This window comes from Mesocricetus auratus, unplaced genomic scaffold, assembly GCF_017639785.1.
Source record: "Mesocricetus auratus isolate SY011 unplaced genomic scaffold, BCM_Maur_2.0 Super-Scaffold_100676, whole genome shotgun sequence".
In the NCBI taxonomy this organism is placed as follows: Eukaryota; Metazoa; Chordata; class Mammalia; order Rodentia; family Cricetidae; genus Mesocricetus; species Mesocricetus auratus.
In genome coordinates, this window is record NW_024429266.1 from 30,724,489 (window position 1) to 30,747,601 (window position 23,113).

General features: G+C 38.4%; 1 protein-coding gene across 2 annotated transcripts in view; it reads right to left on the reverse strand.

Annotated features, from left to right (window-relative positions):
- Positions 1-308: 308 nt before the first annotated feature.
- The window catches only part of Rc3h1 (ring finger and CCCH-type domains 1), a 76,073-nt gene continuing 53,268 nt past the window's right edge, over positions 309-23,113 (reverse strand). The window contains exons 12-20 of one of the 2 annotated variants that reach the window (XM_040737230.1): positions 21,705-22,072; positions 20,740-20,904; positions 15,753-15,902; positions 13,677-13,890; positions 12,904-12,994; positions 12,632-12,764; positions 10,726-10,869; positions 9,246-9,361; positions 309-7,887 (exon numbers count right to left, since the gene is read on the reverse strand). In XM_040737230.1, the coding sequence (XP_040593164.1) occupies positions 7,737-7,887; positions 9,246-9,361; positions 10,726-10,869; positions 12,632-12,764; positions 12,904-12,994; positions 13,677-13,890; positions 15,753-15,902; positions 20,740-20,904; positions 21,705-22,072 (1,532 nt within the window). In that variant the 3' untranslated portion in view covers positions 309-7,736. Of the gene's footprint in view, positions 7,888-9,245; positions 9,362-10,725; positions 10,897-12,631; positions 12,765-12,903; positions 12,995-13,676; positions 13,891-15,752; positions 15,903-20,739; positions 20,905-21,704; positions 22,073-23,113 lie in introns of both variants that reach the window. The other variant, XM_040737229.1, reaches the window with a different exon arrangement.

Here is a 23,113-nt window from a genome sequence, read left to right on the forward strand (position 1 = left end):
TTTAATCCCAGCACTTGGGAGGCAGAGGCAGGAGGGTCTCTGTGAGTTTTGAGACCAGCCTGGTTTCAAGAGCTAGTTCCAGGACAGCCCCCAAAGCCAGAGAAACCCTGTCTTGAAACACCCCCACCCAAAGATATACTTTACAAGGCACAAGTTATCATGGCTATAATGATTATAAGTACCTGAGAAAATGGATAAAAATAAAATTGATAACAGTATATGGACATGGACAGCAATAACAGTAATGTTTGCTTTTACATTTTTATAATTTTCATTTAATGAGTAAGCATTCCAAACGTACTATTATCTTAAATGTACTAGATGAAAATTTATTGTTTCAAATGTTACCAAAAATATTAGTACAAGAGATGTATTTCTAATCATTCTTAGTAAAACTAAGCCAGCCTAGTCTACAGAGTGAGTTCTAGGACAGCCTCCAAAAAATACAGAGAAACCCTGTCTTGAAAAGCAAAACAAAAGCAAATAAAAACATTTTTTTTCATCAACAATCCCCAAGATGAGAATGAAATGACAGGCTCCTTTACAAGAAAAAGACTACACATTGTTCCTCCGCATTAATTTATCATTTAATATAAATGCTGACAAAAAGCAGATAAAGACCTTGTAGACATTTCATGTATTTACAATCCAAAAGGTGAATCACCTCCTTCTTTTTGTTAAAATGAATCCTTTTATCTGCAACTCATAAGAGCCTTAAACCCTAATTAGGAGCAACAAGAGGCTGAGTCAGTTTCCAAGGTAATAAAGGAAATGGCATTTTAACAAAATGTGGCATCTTTATATAAACAACATGCACACAAATAATACAAAATTGAGAAAGGCCTTAATCTTCTCAAAAATATGCAACAAGTGGAATACTCATTCAGATCCAGAACTCAGTGACTCTAAACATATTTCTACTTCTTTTCTTCCACTTCATTTGTTTTGAAGGCTGGTTTTTAAAAAAAAAATGCAAATATTAGTCGGGCGTTGGTGGCGCACGCCTTTAGTTCCAGCACTTGGGAGGCAGAGGCAGGCAGATCTCTGTGAGTTCGAGGCTAGCCTGGTCTGGTCTATAGAGCGAGTTCCAGGATAGCCTCAAAAACAATACAAAGAAACCCTGTCTCGAAAAACAAAAACAAAAATTAAACAGATTAAACAAGGAAGGGAATGTTCCATTTCAAGCAAAGTTCTTTTTTTCCTATTCAAAACAAACTTGCAGAAGATAATGCCTCCAAATAAAATCACAGCATTGGCCAGAAGCTAAGACGTTAGTCCTGGGTTGGTGAATTTCAACCCCTCTTTTGTTTTCAATTGGAAACATTTGGAAAATGTAAAATGTCATAAAATCCACTAATTTAAAAGTCAGTTGTTACTTTAAGGCTCAACTAGGAAAAATTGAGAGCAGGTGGGTAGAGAGTGACAGGAAAAGAATGGGGAGGTGAGGCAACAAGAGCACACAGGAGCGTGAGAAGACTTAAAATGGTAATCCACGTACCATTCCACTCTCCAAAACTGCAACCTCATAAAGTCTCGTCTATTCTGACTCAAATCTCATGGGCTCCTCTATTAGCTTAGATTGTTTCAGTTAAGTATACCTCTGCAGGGCACAATCACATACAATCAATACGATTGGTAAATTACACAAGCTCTATCCCAAGCAAATATGAATCAATGTTAAAGTTATTTTTTAAAAACAAACAAAATAAGGAAGTAAAATCCACCCAAAAAGGTGATAATGACTGCAGAATATCTCAGGAGACTGGCATGAGCCAAGAGATCAATTAACCATTTCAGGGAAGGGCAGCAGGGGTAGAAGGGAAAGACCACGCACCAAGAGGAACCTCACAACTGGAAAATGTTTAGGTGGGTGAAAGGTTTGTTCATAACCTCAGTTCACTTTCTGCATGACTCCTGGAAAGTCACAGATTCATTACAAAGGAAGATACTAAGGCCCATGAGCAGTTAATACATTTTTTTCTTTCAGTTCTTTTACATCCAGAAGGTGGGAAAACAAAGGTGAGTGGAAAGTTAGGCAAAAACACACACGGGCGAAAATCTCTCAGGACTGTCTTAGCTAAACAGGAGATGCAGAGCTGAAAACCAAAAGCTTTAAAGGCATGTAAATAATGAAATAAAATGTGATGGGCGTGGTTTGGATATTACTGTGAAATGCCAGAGACAGGCTACACCAATAAATTATAGAAATGACAACTGAAAAAGGAGACCAAAAACAGACAAAAAACCCAGACCATTATCCACCCAGTGTTTGTTTGCTTCCATTTCTTGACCTTTCATGCCCTCCTTAGAGTGGGACCACCTGGCAGTTTCCAGTTCTAAGATGACTCTGAGTGCACAACCTAACATGGAGCCAAAGACTTGTGATCTGCCTACTTAGCGTTAAAGACAAAACTCAAAACCAAACGAAGAGTCACCAGAAAGTGAGTCTTCCATACAAAATGAAGTCATCTTATCTACTAAATAACATACATCAGGTTAACATACTCCACAGGATTTCATTTTTCTAAATACATATTTTTTTTGACACAGTATTGTCTTAAGGTTGTGTTACAACTTAGTTATTTTGCTCAAGGTTAAGTTCAGGGAAATTCAGTGTCTAGAATTCAGAAACTCTAAGAACTATCTCAGTCCTAAGGGAAGTCCCTTTATCATAATGGGGTTCCAAAGGTTCTTTCTTTACCCAGCTTATTCAGTGTAGCATTGAAAACCCACCTACTGAGAACATACCTATTAGAAGAAGGTGGTACTTACTCCTGGGGGTGGCAGTTTCCTCTTCTTTATTAATGTAACTAGCATTATTAATCAATTAGAATGTCACTTATGAAAACACCTTTATCTATTACAGAAATAGAATCTTAAAATTTCAAGTAACAAAAAGGTTTTATTTAAAATTATACCTTTTGAAAAAAAAAAAAGCTTTCTCTGAAGTGGTTCAGAAGAGTTGATTGAAAACTTAAAATTTACCAACAAACTCCCAGCAAGTCATTTCAGCAGTTTTAAAAAGCTGAGCTTATGAAATAAATATAAAAGCCTTAGCTGTCCAAGGTAGACATGGATGTGTTTCTGCAAAACAAGCATGCAGATAAAAAGGTCACAGTAGTAGACTGCGTGTTTAACTCTATGGTGGAGAGTGCATTGTCTCAATGAAGTTGGTTAATCTGAGCTCCATTTTCAGGGGATAAGGTCCCTTTACAACACTATAAAGGTATTAACAATTAAGATTTTAACACACTTGAACATTTTATGGGGCAAGAGTGTATAGTGTAATACTGCAGGTTATTTGCAAGGTCATTCATTCCTCCTTAAAACTAATTAGGCTGTATCTTTTAATAAAAGATAAATCATTACAGGTGATTTTACACAAAGATTTTTACATATTAAACTCTTGATTTTTAAAAGCCCAAACGGAGAATAGGGAAAAATTTCATTCTATCACCATTTGTACATATAAATAACAGCACATGAATTTCATTTAATGAAAGCAAGCTGTCCCTGAACATAGCTGAACAGATATTAACTACAGTCAATTATTTCTTACAAACCTCAAGCTCAGGAAGAGTCCCTAACCCCACAACTTGACCATAGTGAAAGTACATTGTCCTGTAGGCACAAGTGAAAATACAGAGAAACACAGAAGATTCTATTACATCAGTATAATCCCCAAAAGGGAGAGTGAGTTGCTTAAACAAATATTGTCAAGGATGATATTAACTGGTTTAGAGAAACTGATGAATTTTCATTACATTTTATAAGGCCAGCTAACCTTACAGTTAACTTTAGACATCTACACAGTACAATCAACTTACAAATACTACCAGGTTTCATAATCAAAATGGCTACTATTTCCCCTAAAACCAAAACAGAGTAAAGCACAAGTCTTTGGCGCTCCTTAAAGAAATAGCAGGTTATCATTCTTTACCAGACCTTTGCTTGCCTGCCAGTAGGGCAAATACCACATCTGTGCATCACTGAGTAATAACGCCATTAGAAAAGGCAACTTCACAGAAGTCATTGGCTAAGCGAATTCATTTGAATGCTCTGTTTAGAGGCAGCAAACTGTCACTGTTACAGATTGGGTAAGTCAAGGGGAAACTGCAGAATGGCAAGGGGTCAGGAAGAAAAAAAAAAAAAAGACAATCATGGGAAACTTAGGAACTAAATTTTAAGCTCCCACACTTAAGCTCATGGGAGTCTGGTGGAATCATGTATCCAAGTAGCAAGTGAGAACCGAATCAATCTTCTTTTAGGCAAAAGAATAAATACATGGGGGGAAAAACAGAAGGGAAGGAAGATGAGAGAAGGGAATAACCCACATTGATGCCATACCAAATGAGTTCTTACACATTCTGAGTAGTTGAGTATTTGTAATTGACAATAATAGTGTCTTGTCACTTGAACTAAAAACCTATGCTACAAGTTCTGTCTAATTAAAAAAGTAGTAAGGAATAGCTCTTTGGTCACATTAGACTCTGTAAATTATCCAGGAGAGGGCAGCTATTAGACTTATCTTGTGACTATCAATTAGGAGAGTAAGTCTAGACATTTCATTCTCAGTTCCTTCATCGTTTTCCCAGAGACTCACTGAAAACAGAATGAGCCATAGTACTTTTATATATTCACTACAATAACACATCTTAGATGATTCTTGCTCTTAAAGAGTGAGAAACAAATAGTCACCTTCAGAAGAAACCATTTAAGTGAAAAAGTATACACATTGCTGAGCATGGGGGCACATGCCTGAAATCCATCACTCAAGAAGCTGAGGGTTCTAGACTTCAGAACCAGTTTGGGCTACATGGTAAAACTCTGTTTCAAAAAGGGGTGATGCTGCTGTAAAGCTCTGTTTTCTATTTGATGAGTTTCATTTTTTAATGTCTATAAAGACACAAAAATAAATACTTTTCAGATTCTGACAAAAACAGCAGTTAAGAGTCATGAAGATATGCTTCAATTTATTGTTGCCTCATAACACAAAATTTATTAAGGGGAGAAAACATCCTCAAAGTTATGGGGGTTTTATTGAGTCCCTAAATATGGCAGTGGGCACAAACAACCTCCACCCCCAACACACAAAACACACCTAAGTATTGGTAAGGGAAAACAACCAACTAATATACCATTTACAAAACTAATTTTCTCCCTAAATAGCATCTGAAGGGACCCAAGAGCACCACAACAGAGTGCATTGGGGGGTTGGGGGTTCCACATATACCACAAAGGAAATTTACTTTTATTCTTAACTCTAACAAAACCAATATGCAGATTTTCCCCCTCTAGTCATTCGAAATTCCAAAACTAACCACCTGCTTCTAAGACTTAGGAATTATCTGACATGGCCAAAGGAGATAAGATCTGCCCAAATATGTCTACTATAGGCAAGAAGACAATAAGGTAGCATTTTGTAGATGTGCAGAAAATAAAAATCCTGTCAGATATAACATCCTTTCCTTCTCTCAATAAATAATGAGTATTTAAAGTATAACTGTAAGAGATGTTTTATCTTAAAAAACAAAAAAGGACCAAAAAAGCAAATGTACAAATGTGTATTTAAAATGAAAAGGAAAACGTATGCGTCAACTGAAAATGCCTCACCGTCAATCAGTGCTTCTACTCCCAATCAGTCACTTTACTGCAACAGCTGCGCTCATGCGAAGAAATCTTTAAAACATACCCAATATATATACAGATATAGCCATGTATATATGTATATATATAATATATATAAATTTTTATTTAAATAAAAAAGAAAGCTCGAATCCCAAGCCAATATGTGTATATCAAATCCTTGACCAGCCAGGTCTGTAGGGCATAATCAAATTCAATGTGAAATAGTATATAAACACGGTGCCTTGACTGGGCAAATTAAATAATCGCTACTCAAATGAGTGTTCTGTTTGGATTTCCTACTGGTAGGCAATGGCAGGACTATTTTACCCTTCCCACCCCACCCCCACCCACTTGTTTCCATTAACAATATGACAGACACAGAGTGTAGACTGAGGTAGCTCTGACCTCAGCAGGAGTTAACGGGTAGGAATATAAGAAATAAGAAAAATATAAACTTTTGCTTTTACCCAACCAAAGCAATGCAGTAACTTATTACATAACCAGTGCTTTCTTGTTTAGTAGTATTGTCTAGAAAGGGAAACAGGATGTCAGGCAATCAGAGGAATGGAGTGACTCTATAAAAGTCCCCCAATGAACTCATTTTACAGGGGCTTGATAAATTAAGCGTATAGTGGTAGCATTAGAATATGTGCAGCAGAACTAGGTAAAAATCCTCCTTACTCTTTCATAATGTCATCATGAAAGTTTTTAATGTCAGAAAGCCAAGTCTAAAAACCCAAGTTATTTAGTTATACTAGTAACTATGAGCAGCACAAGTAATCAATGCATAAACTATCTTCAAGCTCAGTTTATTTGCCAAATCTTTTTTGAGAGGAAAAATAAGCATTCCATTGAAATAATGTGTCCCCAGTTAAGTTCATATCGAGTGTTAAGCTTTATTTTGATCTTAATATTTTATGTAGTGTGTGTGTGTGTGTGTGTTTGTGCACATGCACTCATGTGTGCTAGTGCCACAAGGCCAGAAGAGAGTGTCAGATTCCTTGGAAGCAGACTTACTGGCAGTTGTGAGCTACCTTATGGTGACGGGAAGAACCTGGGTCCTCTGGGAGAGCAGTCAGTGCTCTTCTGCTGAGCCATCTCTCCAAGTTTTAGAACATGGTTCATTGTCCTGATTTTTTGAGCATTCTAGGATTTCAATAGAAGTTTAATTTGTAAGCACAATTACAATTTTCTTACATGAGAGCTCAGCACAGGAGACTAGGAACTGTTTTCATTAGTAACAAATTCTTTCGATTTTGATTTTCTCCTGCCTGAGCATACGGAGTCCTAGGAGTATGGGAATGAGCCACCATGTCCAGTTTAGAGTTCATTCTTAAGGTACTCTTCATTTAAGTCTAACTGAGCAATGTAAACACCAAATAGGCTTTCAGATTTTATGGAGAAATGCAAGGAACCCTTAACATAAAAATGTGTAGCTCTAACAATCAACCACCTATTGAAATCTCTGAAAAGTTGAAACTAAAACCATACCCTACTCAAACAAAGTTTTAATGTGGTAAGAAAGAAGTCACAAAGCTAGTGATCCAGAATAGGGTAGGGTGGGTTTAGGTGCGCTGAAGAATAACTATACTAAAATGAGTTTGCTGCACAGTTTCTAATAACCCAATATAATATGAAGAATTCTTGGAAACAGTGCTTTCAGTTTGCAGGGTTGTGAGTTGGAAAGCACTGGGAGAAAGGAATTATACACTGGGTATGTAATAATACCAAAATACAAGAAAAACCTACTTCATTAAGATCAGACAATTAATCAAACAGAGTGTATATATAATATCTTTTTTTAAAGCCCTGGATCCAAGGCGTCCAAAGTTATTAAAATAAAGTTCATTCACAGAACAAAAACAAATTTAATCTGAATTGCTTGCAGATACTGCTAATTTTCTTTTTCTTTAAATTAAAAAAAATGCATTAATGTGAACTATGTGCAGGGTTTGTTTAGTAGTGGTGTTTGTGCACATTGCCTCCGATGCTGTTTTTCCTGGATTTCACTGAGCACTCAGAGAAAAAGTTTAGAAGTTATCCATTCTTCTGGCCCTATGTCCTACAAATTGATAAGGACTAGAAGGTAGAAGCAGGGCACCCATATTCTAGGGAGCAGAACTGGAAGTAACTCCTGGTCTCTGGGAATCGTTGTTATCTCCTCCTCCCTCAGGATCTTCTGCCAGGTTCAAAGAGCTGGTCTTGTTTGATAGGAGGCTGAGATTCTCTTGTGTCAAAGCTGATCCATTTGGTACATCACTGTTAATCACATGAAAAATGTTGAAAATTTTAAAAGGAGAAAAGGCTTATCATTTAGTATTGTGGGAAAATATGAGTCAGGAGTGGTGGCATTTCCAAGCAGGCTGATCTCTTATTAACTTTAGGCTAGCTTGGTTCCAGGTCAACCAAGGCTACACAAAGAGACTCCTCCTCAAATAAATAACCCAAACAAAACAAAAACAAAAAACTATAAATAGCTTCCAAATTTTTATTATAGCTCCTCATACACATTGTAGCATATAATTCATAAACTAAAGCTGTCAAGCTTCCTGTTCTAGAAATACAAGTTTTATTAGAATACAACCTGCATATTTGCTTCTGTATCTATTGTCACTCACACATTAGAGGACTGAGCTACAACAGGCACAGTGATACCCAGCACTTGGAAGGCAGGGGTAGGTGGTGAGACAGTCCAACCTCCAACATTGAGACCCATACCTTAAAATAGTTGCTGCCTGGTATTAAAAAAAATGTGCTAACTTTATTTGTATGGGAATTTATTTTTAACCTAGGACAGCATATAGATTTAAAGTAGGTAGAACCCAAGAAGAAAGCAACAGGGCAATTAAAAATTCTTTGTGTTAGCCGGGCGTTGGTGGCGCACTCCTTTAATCCCAGCACTCAGGAGGCAGAGGCAGGTGGATCTCTGTGAGTTCGAGGCCAGCCTGGTCTACAAGAGCTAGTTCCAGGACAGCCTCCAAAGCTCCAGAGAAACCCTGTCTCGAAAAACCAAAAAACAAAAACAAAAAAATTCTTTGTGTTTGTTTTTTTTTTTTTTGTGGTTGTTGTTGTTCTTTTGAGATGGGTCTTTCTACATAGTCGTAGCTATCTTGGAACTCACTATGTAGAGTAGGCTGGTCTCAAACTTACACAGTGAGTGCCAGGATTAAAGGCAAGTGTTATAGGTCATGAGGAGGACAACATAGGACTATACATGCAAATGCCTCAAAGATGCCAAAGAAAATAAAGATAAAAAGTAAAATAATGCCTTTAATCCCAGCACTCGGGAGGCAGAGGCAGGCGGATCTCTGTGAGTTGGACGCTAGCCTAGTCTACAGAGTGATCCCAAGACAGCCAAAGCTACACAGAGAAACCCTATCTTGAAAAAAAAAAATCAGTATATTCACATTCTTTTTTCACTACACAAAAAAATAGTTCTTTAAAAAATCATAAGGTACCCAGCACTCGGGAGGCAGAGGCAGGTGGATCTCTGTGAGTTCGAGGCCGGGCTGGTCCCACAGCCTCCAAAAAATACAGAGAAACCCTGTCTTGTAAAACAAAAACAAAAAATAAAATAAATCATTTATGGTTAATAGTATATAGAAGTATCCTGTTACCTGAATGTCAATGTAAGGTCTTCAGCTGGGACTTTGTTTTGTGGTTCTGGCTGCCCATTTTCTGCTTGCTTACTTGTATTCAGTTTACTTTTCATGTCCATAGAACACTGGTTCTCCTTTAAAAGGAGAGGAAATAAAATTAGTAATCCGTGGTTTAATGGGACAGAGCAATACAGACAACACAAGTGATGATCAAAAAAACCCAAAAACTTAGTTTTATTAAGAATTAACAGCTGGGCGTTGGTGGCACACGCCTTTAATCCAGCACTTGGGAGGCAGATCTTTGTGAGTTCGAGACTAGCCTGGCCTACCAAGTGAGTTCCAGGACAGCCTCCAAAGCTGCACAGAGAAATCCTGTCTCAGGGAGGAAAAAACAACAAACAAACAAACAAACAAAAAGAATTAACAAAACAAGGGCTGGAGAGATGGCTCAGAGGTTAAGAACACTGGCTGCTCTTCCAGAGGTTCTGAGTTCAATTCCCAGCAACCACATGATGGCTCACAACTATCTGTAATGAGATCTGGTGCCCTCTTCTGGCCTGCAGGCATACGTGGAGTGCTGTATACATAATAAATAAATAAAATCTTTAAAAAAATTAACAAAACGGAGATGACAGAGGGTACACATAAAAGCATAACAGTACAACCTACTTCGTTACAATCTTAGAAAAATACCACAAACTAACATTGAAAAAACAGCAGAGAGAACAGCGTATAAGCTATAAATTCCTTTATAAAAATAGGTCATCAATACCTTACATGCCATGAAAACTTATCATTTTATTGTATAAATGTATCTTGGGTTCCTCTGTGTAGCCTTGGTTCTTGGCTATCCTGGAACTCACCCTGTGGACCAGACTGGCCTCAAACTCACAGAGATCCACCTGCCTCTGCCTCTGAAGTGCTGGGATCAAAGGTGTTCCACAACACCACCCAGCATATAAATATAAATGTTACATGGAAGTACAGAAGATTAATCATCATCCCATCTGCTTCATATATGTGTATGTTAAACAGAAACTTTAATATTTCCAATTACCTGTTTGCCCCAAATGTGAATAGAGAATCAAGTCTATAGAAAAGGACAAATCCAAAACAGCAATAACTAAGAGAGGAATTATACAACCAGGTGACAACTCATTTATTTATTTATTTATTTATTTATTTATTTATTTATTTATTTATTTATTTGCTTGCTTTTTCGAGACAGGGTTTCTCTGTGGCTTTGGAGGCTGTCCTGGAACTAGCTCTTGTAGACCAGGCTGGCCTCGAACTCACAGAGATCTGCCTGCCTCTGCCTCCCAAGTGCTGGGATTAAAGTGTGCGCCACCAACGCCTGGCGACAACTCATCTTTATGAGAACTACCCCAAATATTAGTCACTTTTCAAGGTACCAGGAACAAACTCCAGATAATTCTAAATTAGTCACACAGAATTCATTTCACCTTCCATCCCTTCCTTTTCCAACATCAGCACTTACCATACTCAATTCCCGGGTCCTCTTGCCAATTTCTCTTTCCACCTGATGCAATTCCAAGCTTAGCTGCTCACTTGAGATCATTCCAGGCCATTTTGGAGGCAGTGGAGGGGGCTGTGGCTGGCCTGCCAGGGTGTTCACCTCCCTCTGTAACACCAGTCGGTTATTAACAGCCTAGTGCACAAAGCCAAGCACACACACAACTCAGCATACTTCACACTACATGGAGAATGCCTCATCCCAAGTATTCACGCTAAACCAGTCACATGTTTGCGATAAAAATGATCCTACTATAAATACAAGCTCTTTTTAATAGCGAGTAAAAAATTTTTTTTGTTGTTTTGTTTTTCTAGACAGGGTTTCTCTGTGGCTTTGGAGGCTGTCCTGGAACTAGTTCTTATAGACCAGGCTGGTCTCAAATTCACAGAGATCCGCCTGCCTCTGCTTCCCAAGTGCTGGGATTAAAGGCAAGCGCCACCACGGCCTGATTAAATGGTTTTATTTTTAAAAGATGTATTTTAAGAATGTGTGTGTAAGCCGGGCGTTGGTGGCGCATGCCTTTAATCCCAGCACTTGGGAGGCAGAGGCAGGCGGGTCTCTATAAGTTCGAGACCAGCCTGGACTACCAAGCGAGTTCCAGGACAGCCTCCAAAGCCACAGAGAAACCCTGTCTCGAAAAACCAAAAAAAAAAAAAAAAAAAAAAAAAAAGTGTGTGTATACTTAAGTGAAGGTGCCTATGGATGCCCAAAGAGGATGCTGGATCCCCAGGAATTGAAATTACAGGCAATTGTGAAACAGGAGTCAAACTTGGATCCTCTGGAAGAGCAGTAGCCCTCAATGTATGTGGTGGTGGCATATACCTTTAATCCCAGCACTCAGGAGGCAGGGGCAGGTGGATCTCTGTGAATTTCAGGCCAGCCTACAGAGCAAGATCCAGGACAGGCTCCAAAGCTACACAGAGAGACTCTGTCTCAAAAAAACAAAACACCCCCCCCAAAAAAAAAACACAAAAAACCCACCTACCAAACATACTAATAGATGATTATATCTATCCAAAAACCAAAAATACTATCAATTTCCCCCTTATTTCAAAGAAAAGTCAATTATAAATGTCTCTCTATTATTTTCCCTGAACAAATCCTGTAATTTTTTTCTATAAAAACTTAATGATGGAGGCTGGATAGCTCAATAGTTAAGAGCACCGGTTGCTCTTCTAGAGGACTGAGGTTCAATTTCCAGCACCCACATGGCAGCTTAAAACTGTCTGTGGCTCCAGTTCCAGGGGACCTGACACCCTCACATAGAAATGCATGCAGGCAAAACACCAATATACATAAAATAAAAACAAACATAACCTCTTGATAATGGCAAGGATTGTTTCTTTTTTCCCCTGGTACTAGTCTCAGATAATTATTCTTTTTCTATTAGTCAAGAATTAAATCTAGTTCTGAATTCCCTGAGAATGGATATCTATACTGTAACACTTAAGCAAAGGCTTTAAAATCCTGTTTACTGTATCTCAAAAATTACTATTTGAGGGGACTGGAAAAGTGGTTTGGTGGTTAAGATTGCATACTGCTCTTCCCTGCACTCTTGTCAGCACCCTTGTCAGGATGCCTATAAGCACCTGTAACTCAAGATGGAATCTTCCTCCAGCACCTCCATTCATGTACACACCCTACCCTCACCAAACACATACACATAATGAAAAAATCCAATTTAAAATCCTTGGAAATCCTTCAAAACTGGACCACAAAATAGTTGCAGTGCTGAACACCTGTAATCTCACTGTAAGTACAAAGGGTGGCCAACACAGGAAGATCAGGAGTTTAAGTTTAAGGCCAGCTGGGTTGCATAATGAAACTTTACAGCAAAACTCCCAACACAAAGGTGTCTATAGGTCTGTACCTCTAGTCCACGTAGCTGGGTTTGCTGGCTGATCTGGTGATTCAATTGCTGCAATTCTAGCCGTAATTGTTCTCTTTCAGCAGACAGAAGGGGCTTTCCATGACTGACCACTTCTGCCATGGACATTTTTTCCCTTTGGCAAGAAAGAAATCATGAAGTAAAATTCTGAAGTTTTATTTTGTGAAATCATTACTACTAGAAAAACAAAAAAAAAAATAAGGAAAGCTGCATGCTTTAAAGTATTTAAAACAAGTAAAAAGAATGACTTATACCTCTCAATGAAGTGTCCCTGAGGAGGTATGTTTGGATGAGGTGAGTATGGAGAATCCCCCCAGCCACCATGAGCTCCATATGGACTGTAATCTGTAAGGGGACAGTTTAACATAGTAGAATGTAATTCACAAGTTTGAGTCATCTTCTATGGTACTATAATCGAAAAAGGAAAGGCACTTTTATATCTCTGTCCAGAAAGTCATCTCCTAATTTTTATATATTTTTTTCTCAGTGTGTACACAAGAATGTTTGAATGTAGAGGTGACGGTTGATGTCAGGTTACCTCCCCAAAACACTGGGATTATAAACACATGCTCACACAAGTCAGAGTTTTATATGGTAGTGAGGATCCAAACTCAGATCTTTATCTAATCAGTCACCACCTCATACTCCAAAAAAACTATTATTTTAATAAAGCAATGAAGTCATTTATATAGAAACCATAGGCAATTTCTTTCTTTCTTTTTTTTTTTTTTTAGACAGAGCCTCTACTCCAGAATAGCCTCAAAATCACTATGTACCCAAGGATTAAACTTGAACATTCTGATACCCTGCCTTCCGTTTTCCAGTGCTGGGATTATGGCATGTGCCATAAAACCTGGTTTATGTGATTTTGGTTTCATGTATATCAGGCATGCACTCAACGAGCTATACTCCAGCCCCTCGGGCAATCTTAATATGTAGACAGTTTATACTCCTAATTCCCTGAGGTATAATTGCTTTCTTACAGGGAAAAGCACTGATAGAGGTATACTGACTCTGAGATTCTTACCTGAAATGCTAATAGGTTTTGTGGGTGCTCCCTGTGGTGCCATGGCCTGCATTGGGCCAGCACCCTGATACAGTGTTTTGGATGTTCGAGAGATGGCACCAAACCGAGATACTGTTGGTCGATCTCCAAATGGGATGAGGTCATCATCACTAGTTTCCACTGCTCTTCTCTGAAGATCCAATCTCTGGTCTCTCATTCCTTTACAGTCTACATTCTGACAAAAAGCAAAAATGAGATGCTGTCTAGCATAATTTCCACTAGCTCTGTAGAGAGGTTAATAGCAGTATGATGCTCTTATTAGTAAGTCTTTAGTTGCCTTTCACTGTCATAAAACATTGCTTTTTAGATCATAGTACGAAATACATGACCAACTTTAGGTACAGACAGATGATAGATCCTCCTATTCCTAAGTACTACGTACAAACATTAACTTGTCAGGCAAGCACTTTAATACTAAGCTATATGCCTAGCCCACACACCAATGCTTAAGAACCACTATTACGGCTTCTTTCACATATTTAGAAAAGCTTTTAATGGTATCTACACTAGGTTAGCAATTTTGTTATTGTTTACTAATGTAAGGAAATTCATCTTACTTTGCTATTAATATTAACTTCAGTGTGAGGGTCCTCTGGAAAGCACCTTTCATTATTATTCTACTTTAGCTTATTCCAAAGAATGACTTCTGTGGTGGAGAAGCATATATTTTGTGAATTGTATCCCACAGAAAAAAGTTTTGCTTAAATTAAATTTTAATTTCATCTTAATTGGTGCTGGGGACTGAGCCCAGGGCCAAGCTGTGTCACTCTCCCAGCCCCCATGCAGTTTTTATTTTATTATTTGTCTATATAGCCTGTCATCAGTTGGTATTATCTAGCCAGATAGGTAAACATTACCTATGAAAATCTACACAAATCAGTACGGAACCATTTTAGAATCAACAGGGAAAATGATGTCAAGAGATGCCTTTCAAACCAGCAATGGCACCTTTTTCTTTTCTTTCTTTTTTTGGGGGGGAGTGGGGGTGGGTTCTCACTATGTCACACTAGGTATACCAGAACTCACTAAGGAGACCAAGTTAGCCATGGACTCAGAGATCAACATTCATCTCTCTCGAGTGTTGGGATTATAGGTGTGAGCTATCTGTCCAGGAACACATCTAAGCATAACTTCCATGGATGTGCACAAGGACACCCTACAAAGTGCCCATTAACATCCATAAGGGGTAGGAGAGATGCCTCAGCAGTTAAGAGCACTTTTTGCAGAAGACCTAACTTTAATCCTACCAACCACATGGCATCTCTAGATTTACGATATTCAATGTCCTGTGGCCTCTGAGGACACCAGGCACACTTGTGAAACACTGACATACATGTGAGCAGAATGAATATAAACAAATCTAAAAAAAATATGAAATACTAAAAATTATACACAATAATAAAAGATCTGATAACACAAATTTATAATTTTAGTTATTAGAAAGGAAGGCAAGCATACCACAAGTCTGAAATTATTTTGTGTTACACACAATGAGTTCTAAGGCAACCTGAAAACTTACACGAAGTTCTGTCTCAAAAAGAAAAATGTAGTAGTTGAGCATAGTGTTACCTGCCTATAGTCCCAGTACTCAGATCTCTCACTGAACCTGGAACTTACTGACTGGCTAGATTGGCTACAAGCCAGCACCTGGGATCTTCTTGTCTCTGCTCCCCAATGCCAGGATGACAGACACTTACCATTTTATGTGGTGGTCCTCAGGATTACATAGCAGGGGCTTTAACCACTGGGCCTTTAATGTTACATTATGCTAAAGGTGACACCTTTACCTACAGAATGAGAAACTCGGGCACAGTAGCTCAGACTGGTAATCTCAATGACTAAGGAGGACTAAGTTCAAGGCCTGCCTGGGCTACAGAGAAGTGATACCACCACAGGCCATCTCTCAGGGTTAGAAAGTTTGGGTATCTTACGACATCATTCACATTTATGGGGTCCTTGGAAGGGACGCTCCAGACACTTCAAGTATACTGTGCATCTAGATTTGTATTAACTGTGGCTTTGCTGTTACACACATACCATCATTTCCACGCTCCCTGCTGCCACGTCTTTGGGTTTTGCATCTTTGGTTCCGATGTAGGAGCCGATGGTATCACATGACCAAGGAGAATATTGGCTATAATCATTTGCTTTGTACTTCCCAGCTACCTTGAATTCTTCGTCCAAAAACTATAGATGGAAAGAAATGGGTCTATGAGTTAACAAAACAGAGAAAGCAGGGAACTTCTTAGAACATCATGCTGAAGCAATGTAATGATAAGTTATATGACTAGGTAATAGAATAGATTCTTATAGACTGAAAAATGTGATGATTATTGTAGCCTTCATGTTTGTTATTGGCAGTAAAAAAGGAAGTATTTCAATATCCTTCAGTGAGTCAAGCTAGAATCTTAAGATGTTTGCTCAGCATTTTATTCACAATATTAGACAAAGTCAACATCTCAGTAAGTATATACCATGCCACACATTTGCTAGATTGTCCCCAATGCGCCTTAGGAACTAACAGCTGAGATAAACGAGAACATCCTAAGCATCTCAGATGCTCTATGATGGTGATGCAATAACACTTTCCTGAAGATTCTTCAATACCAGTGTTTCCTGTTTTGAATGCACTCTGGCCCTGTGGTTGATTAAATTAAAGGGCAAGATGCCTCATTCAAGACAGAAGTACTGTGGTTATCTAATAACAACCCATTCTAAGGCCAATTGCAACATTTACCATTCTATAATGCTTTTATATATACTACCTCATGTAGAACAGATAATTTTTAAAAACATATTTAAAAAACTATGTTCTTCCAGCTGAATGTTATCTATCATGCAGCTACAGAAGAGAATGAGGTTAAGTACACATCAGTATGAACATCCAAGTTAAGCAAAGGGGAAAAAAATCCACAAAACAAACACACACTAAATGTGTTCATATACATAAAAAAGTTGAAATACAAGGTCAGTCGTTATGAGAAATGGGAGTTTGAAGAAAGCATTCTTTCAATGTCATGCATTTCTGTAATGTATGAATTTAGTACAATTATATATAGACAGCTTATTATCAGAATGAAAGTTTAAATATAGAGCTAGCCAGGCATTGTGATGCATGCTGTTAATTCCAGCACTCTGGAAAGTTAACTATGAACTTCTACTTAGATTATCTTCATACAGCAAAGAAATGACTATTTGCTGTATACAAATAATAACCTTCACTTTACTGTATTTTGAAATGGAATCTTGCTACATGTAGCCCAGAGTGTTTTCTGATACTCTTGCTCCAACTTCTTAAGTGGGGAGATTACAGGCATGTACCACCACACCCAGCTTTCACTTTCCAACTTGCACTGTTTATTATGTTTGGTTTGTCCATTAGTAATATTGATTAGACTCAGAATTCTAAGTATAAAGAATGTTTGTTTGTTTGTTTTTCAAGACAGGATTTCTCTTTGTAACAGCCGTAGCTGTTCTGGATAGCCCTTTGTAGACCAGATTGGCCTCGAACTCACAGAGATGCGACTGCCATCTCCTCTGTCTCCCAAGTGCACCACCATGTCTGTCATAAAACATTCTTTACATGTATTATTTGACTTGAAAAAAAATCTGTACTCCAACTAGATTCATTATGTTCATTATGAATTAAAGTATGAGTCAAGGTATCAAGTGTCCCAGAGTGACTTCAAACTTGTTATCTAGTCAAGGATGACCTATAACTTGATCCTCTTGTCTCATTCCCCAATTTACAAGGTGTTATGGAGTGAACCCAAAGATCTATGCATGCTAGGCAAATACTCTACCAATGTAACTACATTCTTAGCTTAAGTTGTCTAATTAAAAGACATAAAAATGATAAATTACTAGCAAGACTAAGCAATGAAAAATTATAGTATCACAAATGGATAAATGAGGACAATACACATTCATGACAGCTATAAGCAATGTTTTGCTGGGTAGAACTGTTTATGCCTGTAACCCCAGCACTTGAAAGGCCGAGGCAGAAGACTCCTTTTGAGTGTGAGGCCATCTTGAGCTACAAAGTGAATTTAAGGTGAACCCAGGCTACAGGTTCCTGCTTTGGCAGCCATGACAGGCTGCAGAAAAGACCCAGCAAGATAAAGGTCCCTGACTCAGAAGTATGTTCTGAGCTCCCAGCCTTATGGTGCATAACCAAGAACACCCCCCCCCCCTGAAGTTTTACTGTGTATCCTCATTTGAACATCTTTCCTTTTTTAAAAACCCACACTGTTGCTTTATTACTGGATTAAAATACATCTTAATTTCTGTCTCAATTGTTTAAAAATTATGGCAATAAGATTCTTGTTTGTTTTTCTGGTTTTTCAGGAAAGGATTTTTCTGTGTAACAGCCCTGGTTGTTCTAAAACTTGCTCTGTAGATCAGGTTGGCCTTGAACTCAGAGAGATCTGCCTGCCTTTGCCTCCCTGGTTCTGGGATTAAAGGTATGTACCACCACTACCAGTTAAGGAACAGACTTCTAATCTGAAAAGTTTCTTTTGTTGTTTTTAAATCAAAACCACTAATGTAAAAACCATGATGATGAATGACCACAAGTTTTCTCTACACAAAGACTAGCACCGCTCTTATTCAATATCATACTGTAGAGCAACAATACTGAAGAGGAAAAAGGAAAATTAGGACACAATCAATATTTAAATTAAGAAGGAAATTTAGCAAACCTGTTGAATGAAAGAATTAGTAAACAAAAATCTAATTCTTTTAAAAAGGTATTACATTCATGTACACACTTAATGCCTATTTCTTTTCAATAAAAAACAGAAATTGAGGGTTAGCAAGATGGCAAAGCAGGTTAAGCCTGATGACTTGAGTATGGTCCCCAGGACCCACAGTAGAAAGAAAACCAATTCCTAACAATCGTTCTCTGACTTCTAGACATACTTCTCCAGCCCCCAAATAAATATATACTTAAAAAAATGAATTTTCAAAAAGAATTACAATTCAATTAGTTTTTAAAAGTCAGATATATGGCCGGGAAATGGTGGTAAATGCCTTTTAATCATAGCACTTCGGGAGACAGAGGCAGGTGGATATCTGTGAGTTCAAGGCCAGTCTGGTTTATAGATCGAGTTACAGACCAGGGTCCAAAGCTACACAGAGAAACCCTGTCTCAAAACGAAACAAAAGAAGTCAGTTATGCAAATAATTTAAGGGTACATCATGGTGATAGAAAGGTGTCGTTTCTCTGAATACTGACCTAGAGCAACACTGTCTAACAGAAATAAAATGTGGTCCATATATGTAATTAAAAATTTTCTAGCAGAAGAAGAAAGAAGAAAGAAGAAGAAAGAAGAGGAGGAGGAGCAGGAGCAGGAGGAGCAGGAGGAGCAGGAGGAGCAGGAGGAGGAGGAGCAGGAGGAGGAGGAGCAGGAGGAGGAGGAGGAGGTGGTGTTGTACAGAAAGAATGACCAAGGTCTATAATGCCAAGACTTGAGAAGCTGTAGCAGGACTGCCATGAGTTTGAGGTCAGTCTCAGCTGGTCTAACTCGCACAAGACCCCATCATCTCCAAAAACAAGTCAGCAAGCAAGCAAACAAGTTAAAAAAAAAAACTTAGTGAAATTTAATCTGTCATATCTAGGATGTTAAAAATATTAACAAAGACCAGGTTTGGTCATGCTGTTAACCTAAGCACTCAAGAGACAGACAAAGGTGGATTTCTACAAATTCTGGCCAATCTGGTCAGTTTCAGGCCAGCCAGGAGCTGTATAGTGAGACCTTATATATCAAAAAGCAAAACAAAACAAAAGAATTAGTGCAAGATTCTAGTTTTCGGGACTGAATCTTTGGACCTAGTGTGTGTTTTATGTGTTCAGAGACTTTGTGTATGTTTTATGTTTTCAGCACATCACATCTGAGTCTGAATCAGCCACATACTATGGACTTAACAACCACATGTGGCTAGTGACGACCATATTGCCCAGCATCGATGCATCCAGAGTCAATAAATCCTCATAAAAAACAGAAGCAGATGTTTATGGAAATCAATATGCTGATTCTTTTGTGGGTTTCTGTTTTGCTTTAAAGGTGGGGGGAACTAAACCCTAGGCCTCACACATGTTGGCCAAACAACATTAAAATTGAACTAACTACCCCCCAACTCTCAATGTATTTACTTTTGAATTAATATTGGAAATCCTATACTGGTAAATCAAGAATTAAAACGACATCAATAAAATGAGGGGTCAGCCAGAGGCTCAAGTGAAGAACTCGGTGCAGATCTAATGACCTGAGTTTGGTTCCTTGGAACCAAAGAACTGACTCCTACAAGCCATCTTCTCATTTTCACACATCCCACTCCTCTCAACCCCCAACAGACACAAAATGAATGAATAAATAAATGCAGTACTGGTCTAAGGACAGAACTAGATCAATGAGACAGAGCTATTCTCCATGTAGACCAGGCTGGCCTTAAAAATATAACTCTTATGCTTCAGTATTCTACTGTGCTAGAATGACAGATATGTGCCATTACACTGGGTCTAATAAAGTAATCGTACAAAGCTGACTGCAGAACACAGAAAATAACAACTCTCAAATCATTAAATGGTATAGGGTCAATGACCTACCCCTACAGAGGAAAAATGGATCTTGATTCTAACATATCACATAAAATTCAATTCTAAATGGGTTATGGATCTAAATGTAAAATAAAACAATAATCTCTGGAAGAAAAAAGAAAGTAGCCTCATAATTTTGAAACTCCATAAATATCTCCTCAGGAACAGATTCATTCTTTCTCCCTTTCCTTCCTTCCTTCCTTCTTTCTTTTCTTCAAGACAGGATTTCTCTGTATAGTCCTGGCCATCCTGGAACTCACTCTCTAGACCAGGTTGGTCTCAAACTCAGAGATCTGCCTGCCTCTGCCTCCTGGTATTGAAGGTATGCACCACCACCACCCACTCTTGTCTCATAATTTCTTTAACAGGCTACAAAAGATGATAAAGATAAAAATTAGTAAGGAGGATTAAAGATGATTTGCTTACTTCCTCTTGATGGAATGCAGGAGGCAATGTTGGTGAAGGCGCAAAAGGAGGTGGAGAGATAACCTTTCTTTCCTCGAGTTGGGCCATTATTTCCTTCCGTCTACGATGTAGCTCATCCAGACTAGGATGGGGTTGGGAAGGAGGAAGTCGACTATAAGGAGGCTCCTGAAAATTGAAAGATTGTTTAAAATTGACAAATTATTCCAGCACATATTAAGTATATGTATTTAAAAATCAGAAGAAGAATATATGTTCATCTTAACATCCAGAAATATCAACACTAAAGAAAATAAAGAAAAACAAAAGAAAGTCAACTCAAATTTTCAAGATCTTCCAATCTAGACACAAACTAACAATGTTTAGACTCATGAAACTTCCATTTATGTTTTAGGACCAGGGAGATGGCCCAACAGGTAAAAAGAAAGCACTAGCTGTTCAAGACTCCAGGTTTGATGGGGTGGGGCACACATGTAATCCCAGTCTGCTATGCTGAGCCGCAGCAAGAACAAGAGAGACCCTACAAACAAGGTGGAAAGTAAGAACTTCCTCACAAGAGCTGTCCTCTGACCCAAGTCTGTATTGACATGTGCCTGTGTTCTCTCTTTTTCACACACATTATACATACATATACAAAAAAATAAAAAGTTTCTAAAAATTAAGACATAGATGTTTTGGGGGCTGGAGAGGTAGCCAGAGGTTAAGAGCTCTGGCTCCTCTTAGAGAAGTCCCGAGTTCAATTCCAAGCAACTATATAGTGGCTCACACAACCATCTATAATTGAGATAGGGTCCCCTCTTCTGGACTATAGGTGGAACAATGGATACATAATAAATACATCATTTTTAAAAAGAAATAAATAAAAGATGTTTTCATATAAAAAGCAAAAGGTTATTACTATAGCAAAATGTGAATTCTCAAAAATATAAAGTTTATGTAATAAGTAAAAAAAAAAAAATACAGCATACCCTGGGATATGAAGGTCTGATCTGAGCTGGATGAGGAGCCACTGGATAATAACCTTCTACCTGTTGGTATCGTTCTCGGGACTCGGGCACATAGGATGGTACTGCTGCAGATGGAATCTCAATGGGTATAGGGCTTTCCCGGAAAATCTCCTCTCTTGTATAAGACTGAGCAGGGTATACACGACGGCCATCATAGTGAGGTGGGTACATAGGTGGGTACTGTTGTGGCTGTGTACCATACTGAGAGTTTATGACACGATCTTGGAGGTAAGGAGGATAGTGATCCAAGTATGGAGGACCAGGTTCAGGAGCAGATGGTGGAGGTCGTACAAAGCGGGACACACATGGTGGTGGTGGATAGTACATACCTGTACAATACAAAAGAGGAATCTCAAACAACAGTGAGCACATCTGCTTAAGGGTTATTATCTACTCATTTCTTTATAAGCTTACTTGTATACTTAGGTTAGCTTTATGAAAATTAGCAAGCAAATACTATCCTTAGGATCAGGAGCACAGCTCAGTGGTAGTGTTTGCTTGGAACTGGCAAGATCCTGAGTTCAATTCCAGAGAAACCTCTTCTTCTTCTAAATAACTATTGAAAATAAACAGAAAAGCAATCTACATATCATCTAAAATAGTAAATTGATCCCTTCTTTCTGGTTTGTCCTAATGCAATACAATCACTGGAAATCTTTTTAATTTTTTTAAGACTTATTTATTATGCACACACTGTTCTGCCTGCATGTCAGAAAAGGGCACCAGATCTAATCATGGATGGTTGCTGGGAATTGAACTCAGAACCTCTGGAAGAGCAGTCAGTGATCTCTGAGCCATCTCTCCAGCCCTGGAAATTTTTCTAAAAGTACATTTCACAAGCATCCTTAATGCTCAGGTTCTACTTTAGATTTTTATATTCAAGACTTCACGCATACTGGTCAAACACTATTACTGCGCTAGATTCTTAGCACCGAACTCACTCTGTAGCCCAAGCATGTCTAGAACTTGAGCTCTTCCAGCCTCAGGCTCCTCAGTAGCTGGAATTAATAGGCCTGCTCTACCAGGCCCTGCTACTGTAGAGTTACAACTTAAAACTATTATGTACTAGATGTGATATGCCACAGATCTACTGTTCATAACAGCACAAGCTCCAGCTGGAAACAAAGAAGTTTCAGCATAGAGGAGGGAAGGTGGACATGCAACCCTACCACTAGCTGAGGAATTATTAGCATTTGACAGCTGCTGAGAGAGGGAGAGTCAGTTTTCCTTTTGATGTGACCCCAGGTAGGCTGACTACTACCAAGCAGGTCCCATTCCCAAGATTAGCTGAGCAATAACCTGAACTTGATGGGAAAAGACAATAAACAATATAGAGGCAAACACAAAGTTTTGGATAAGAAGGGATGGGA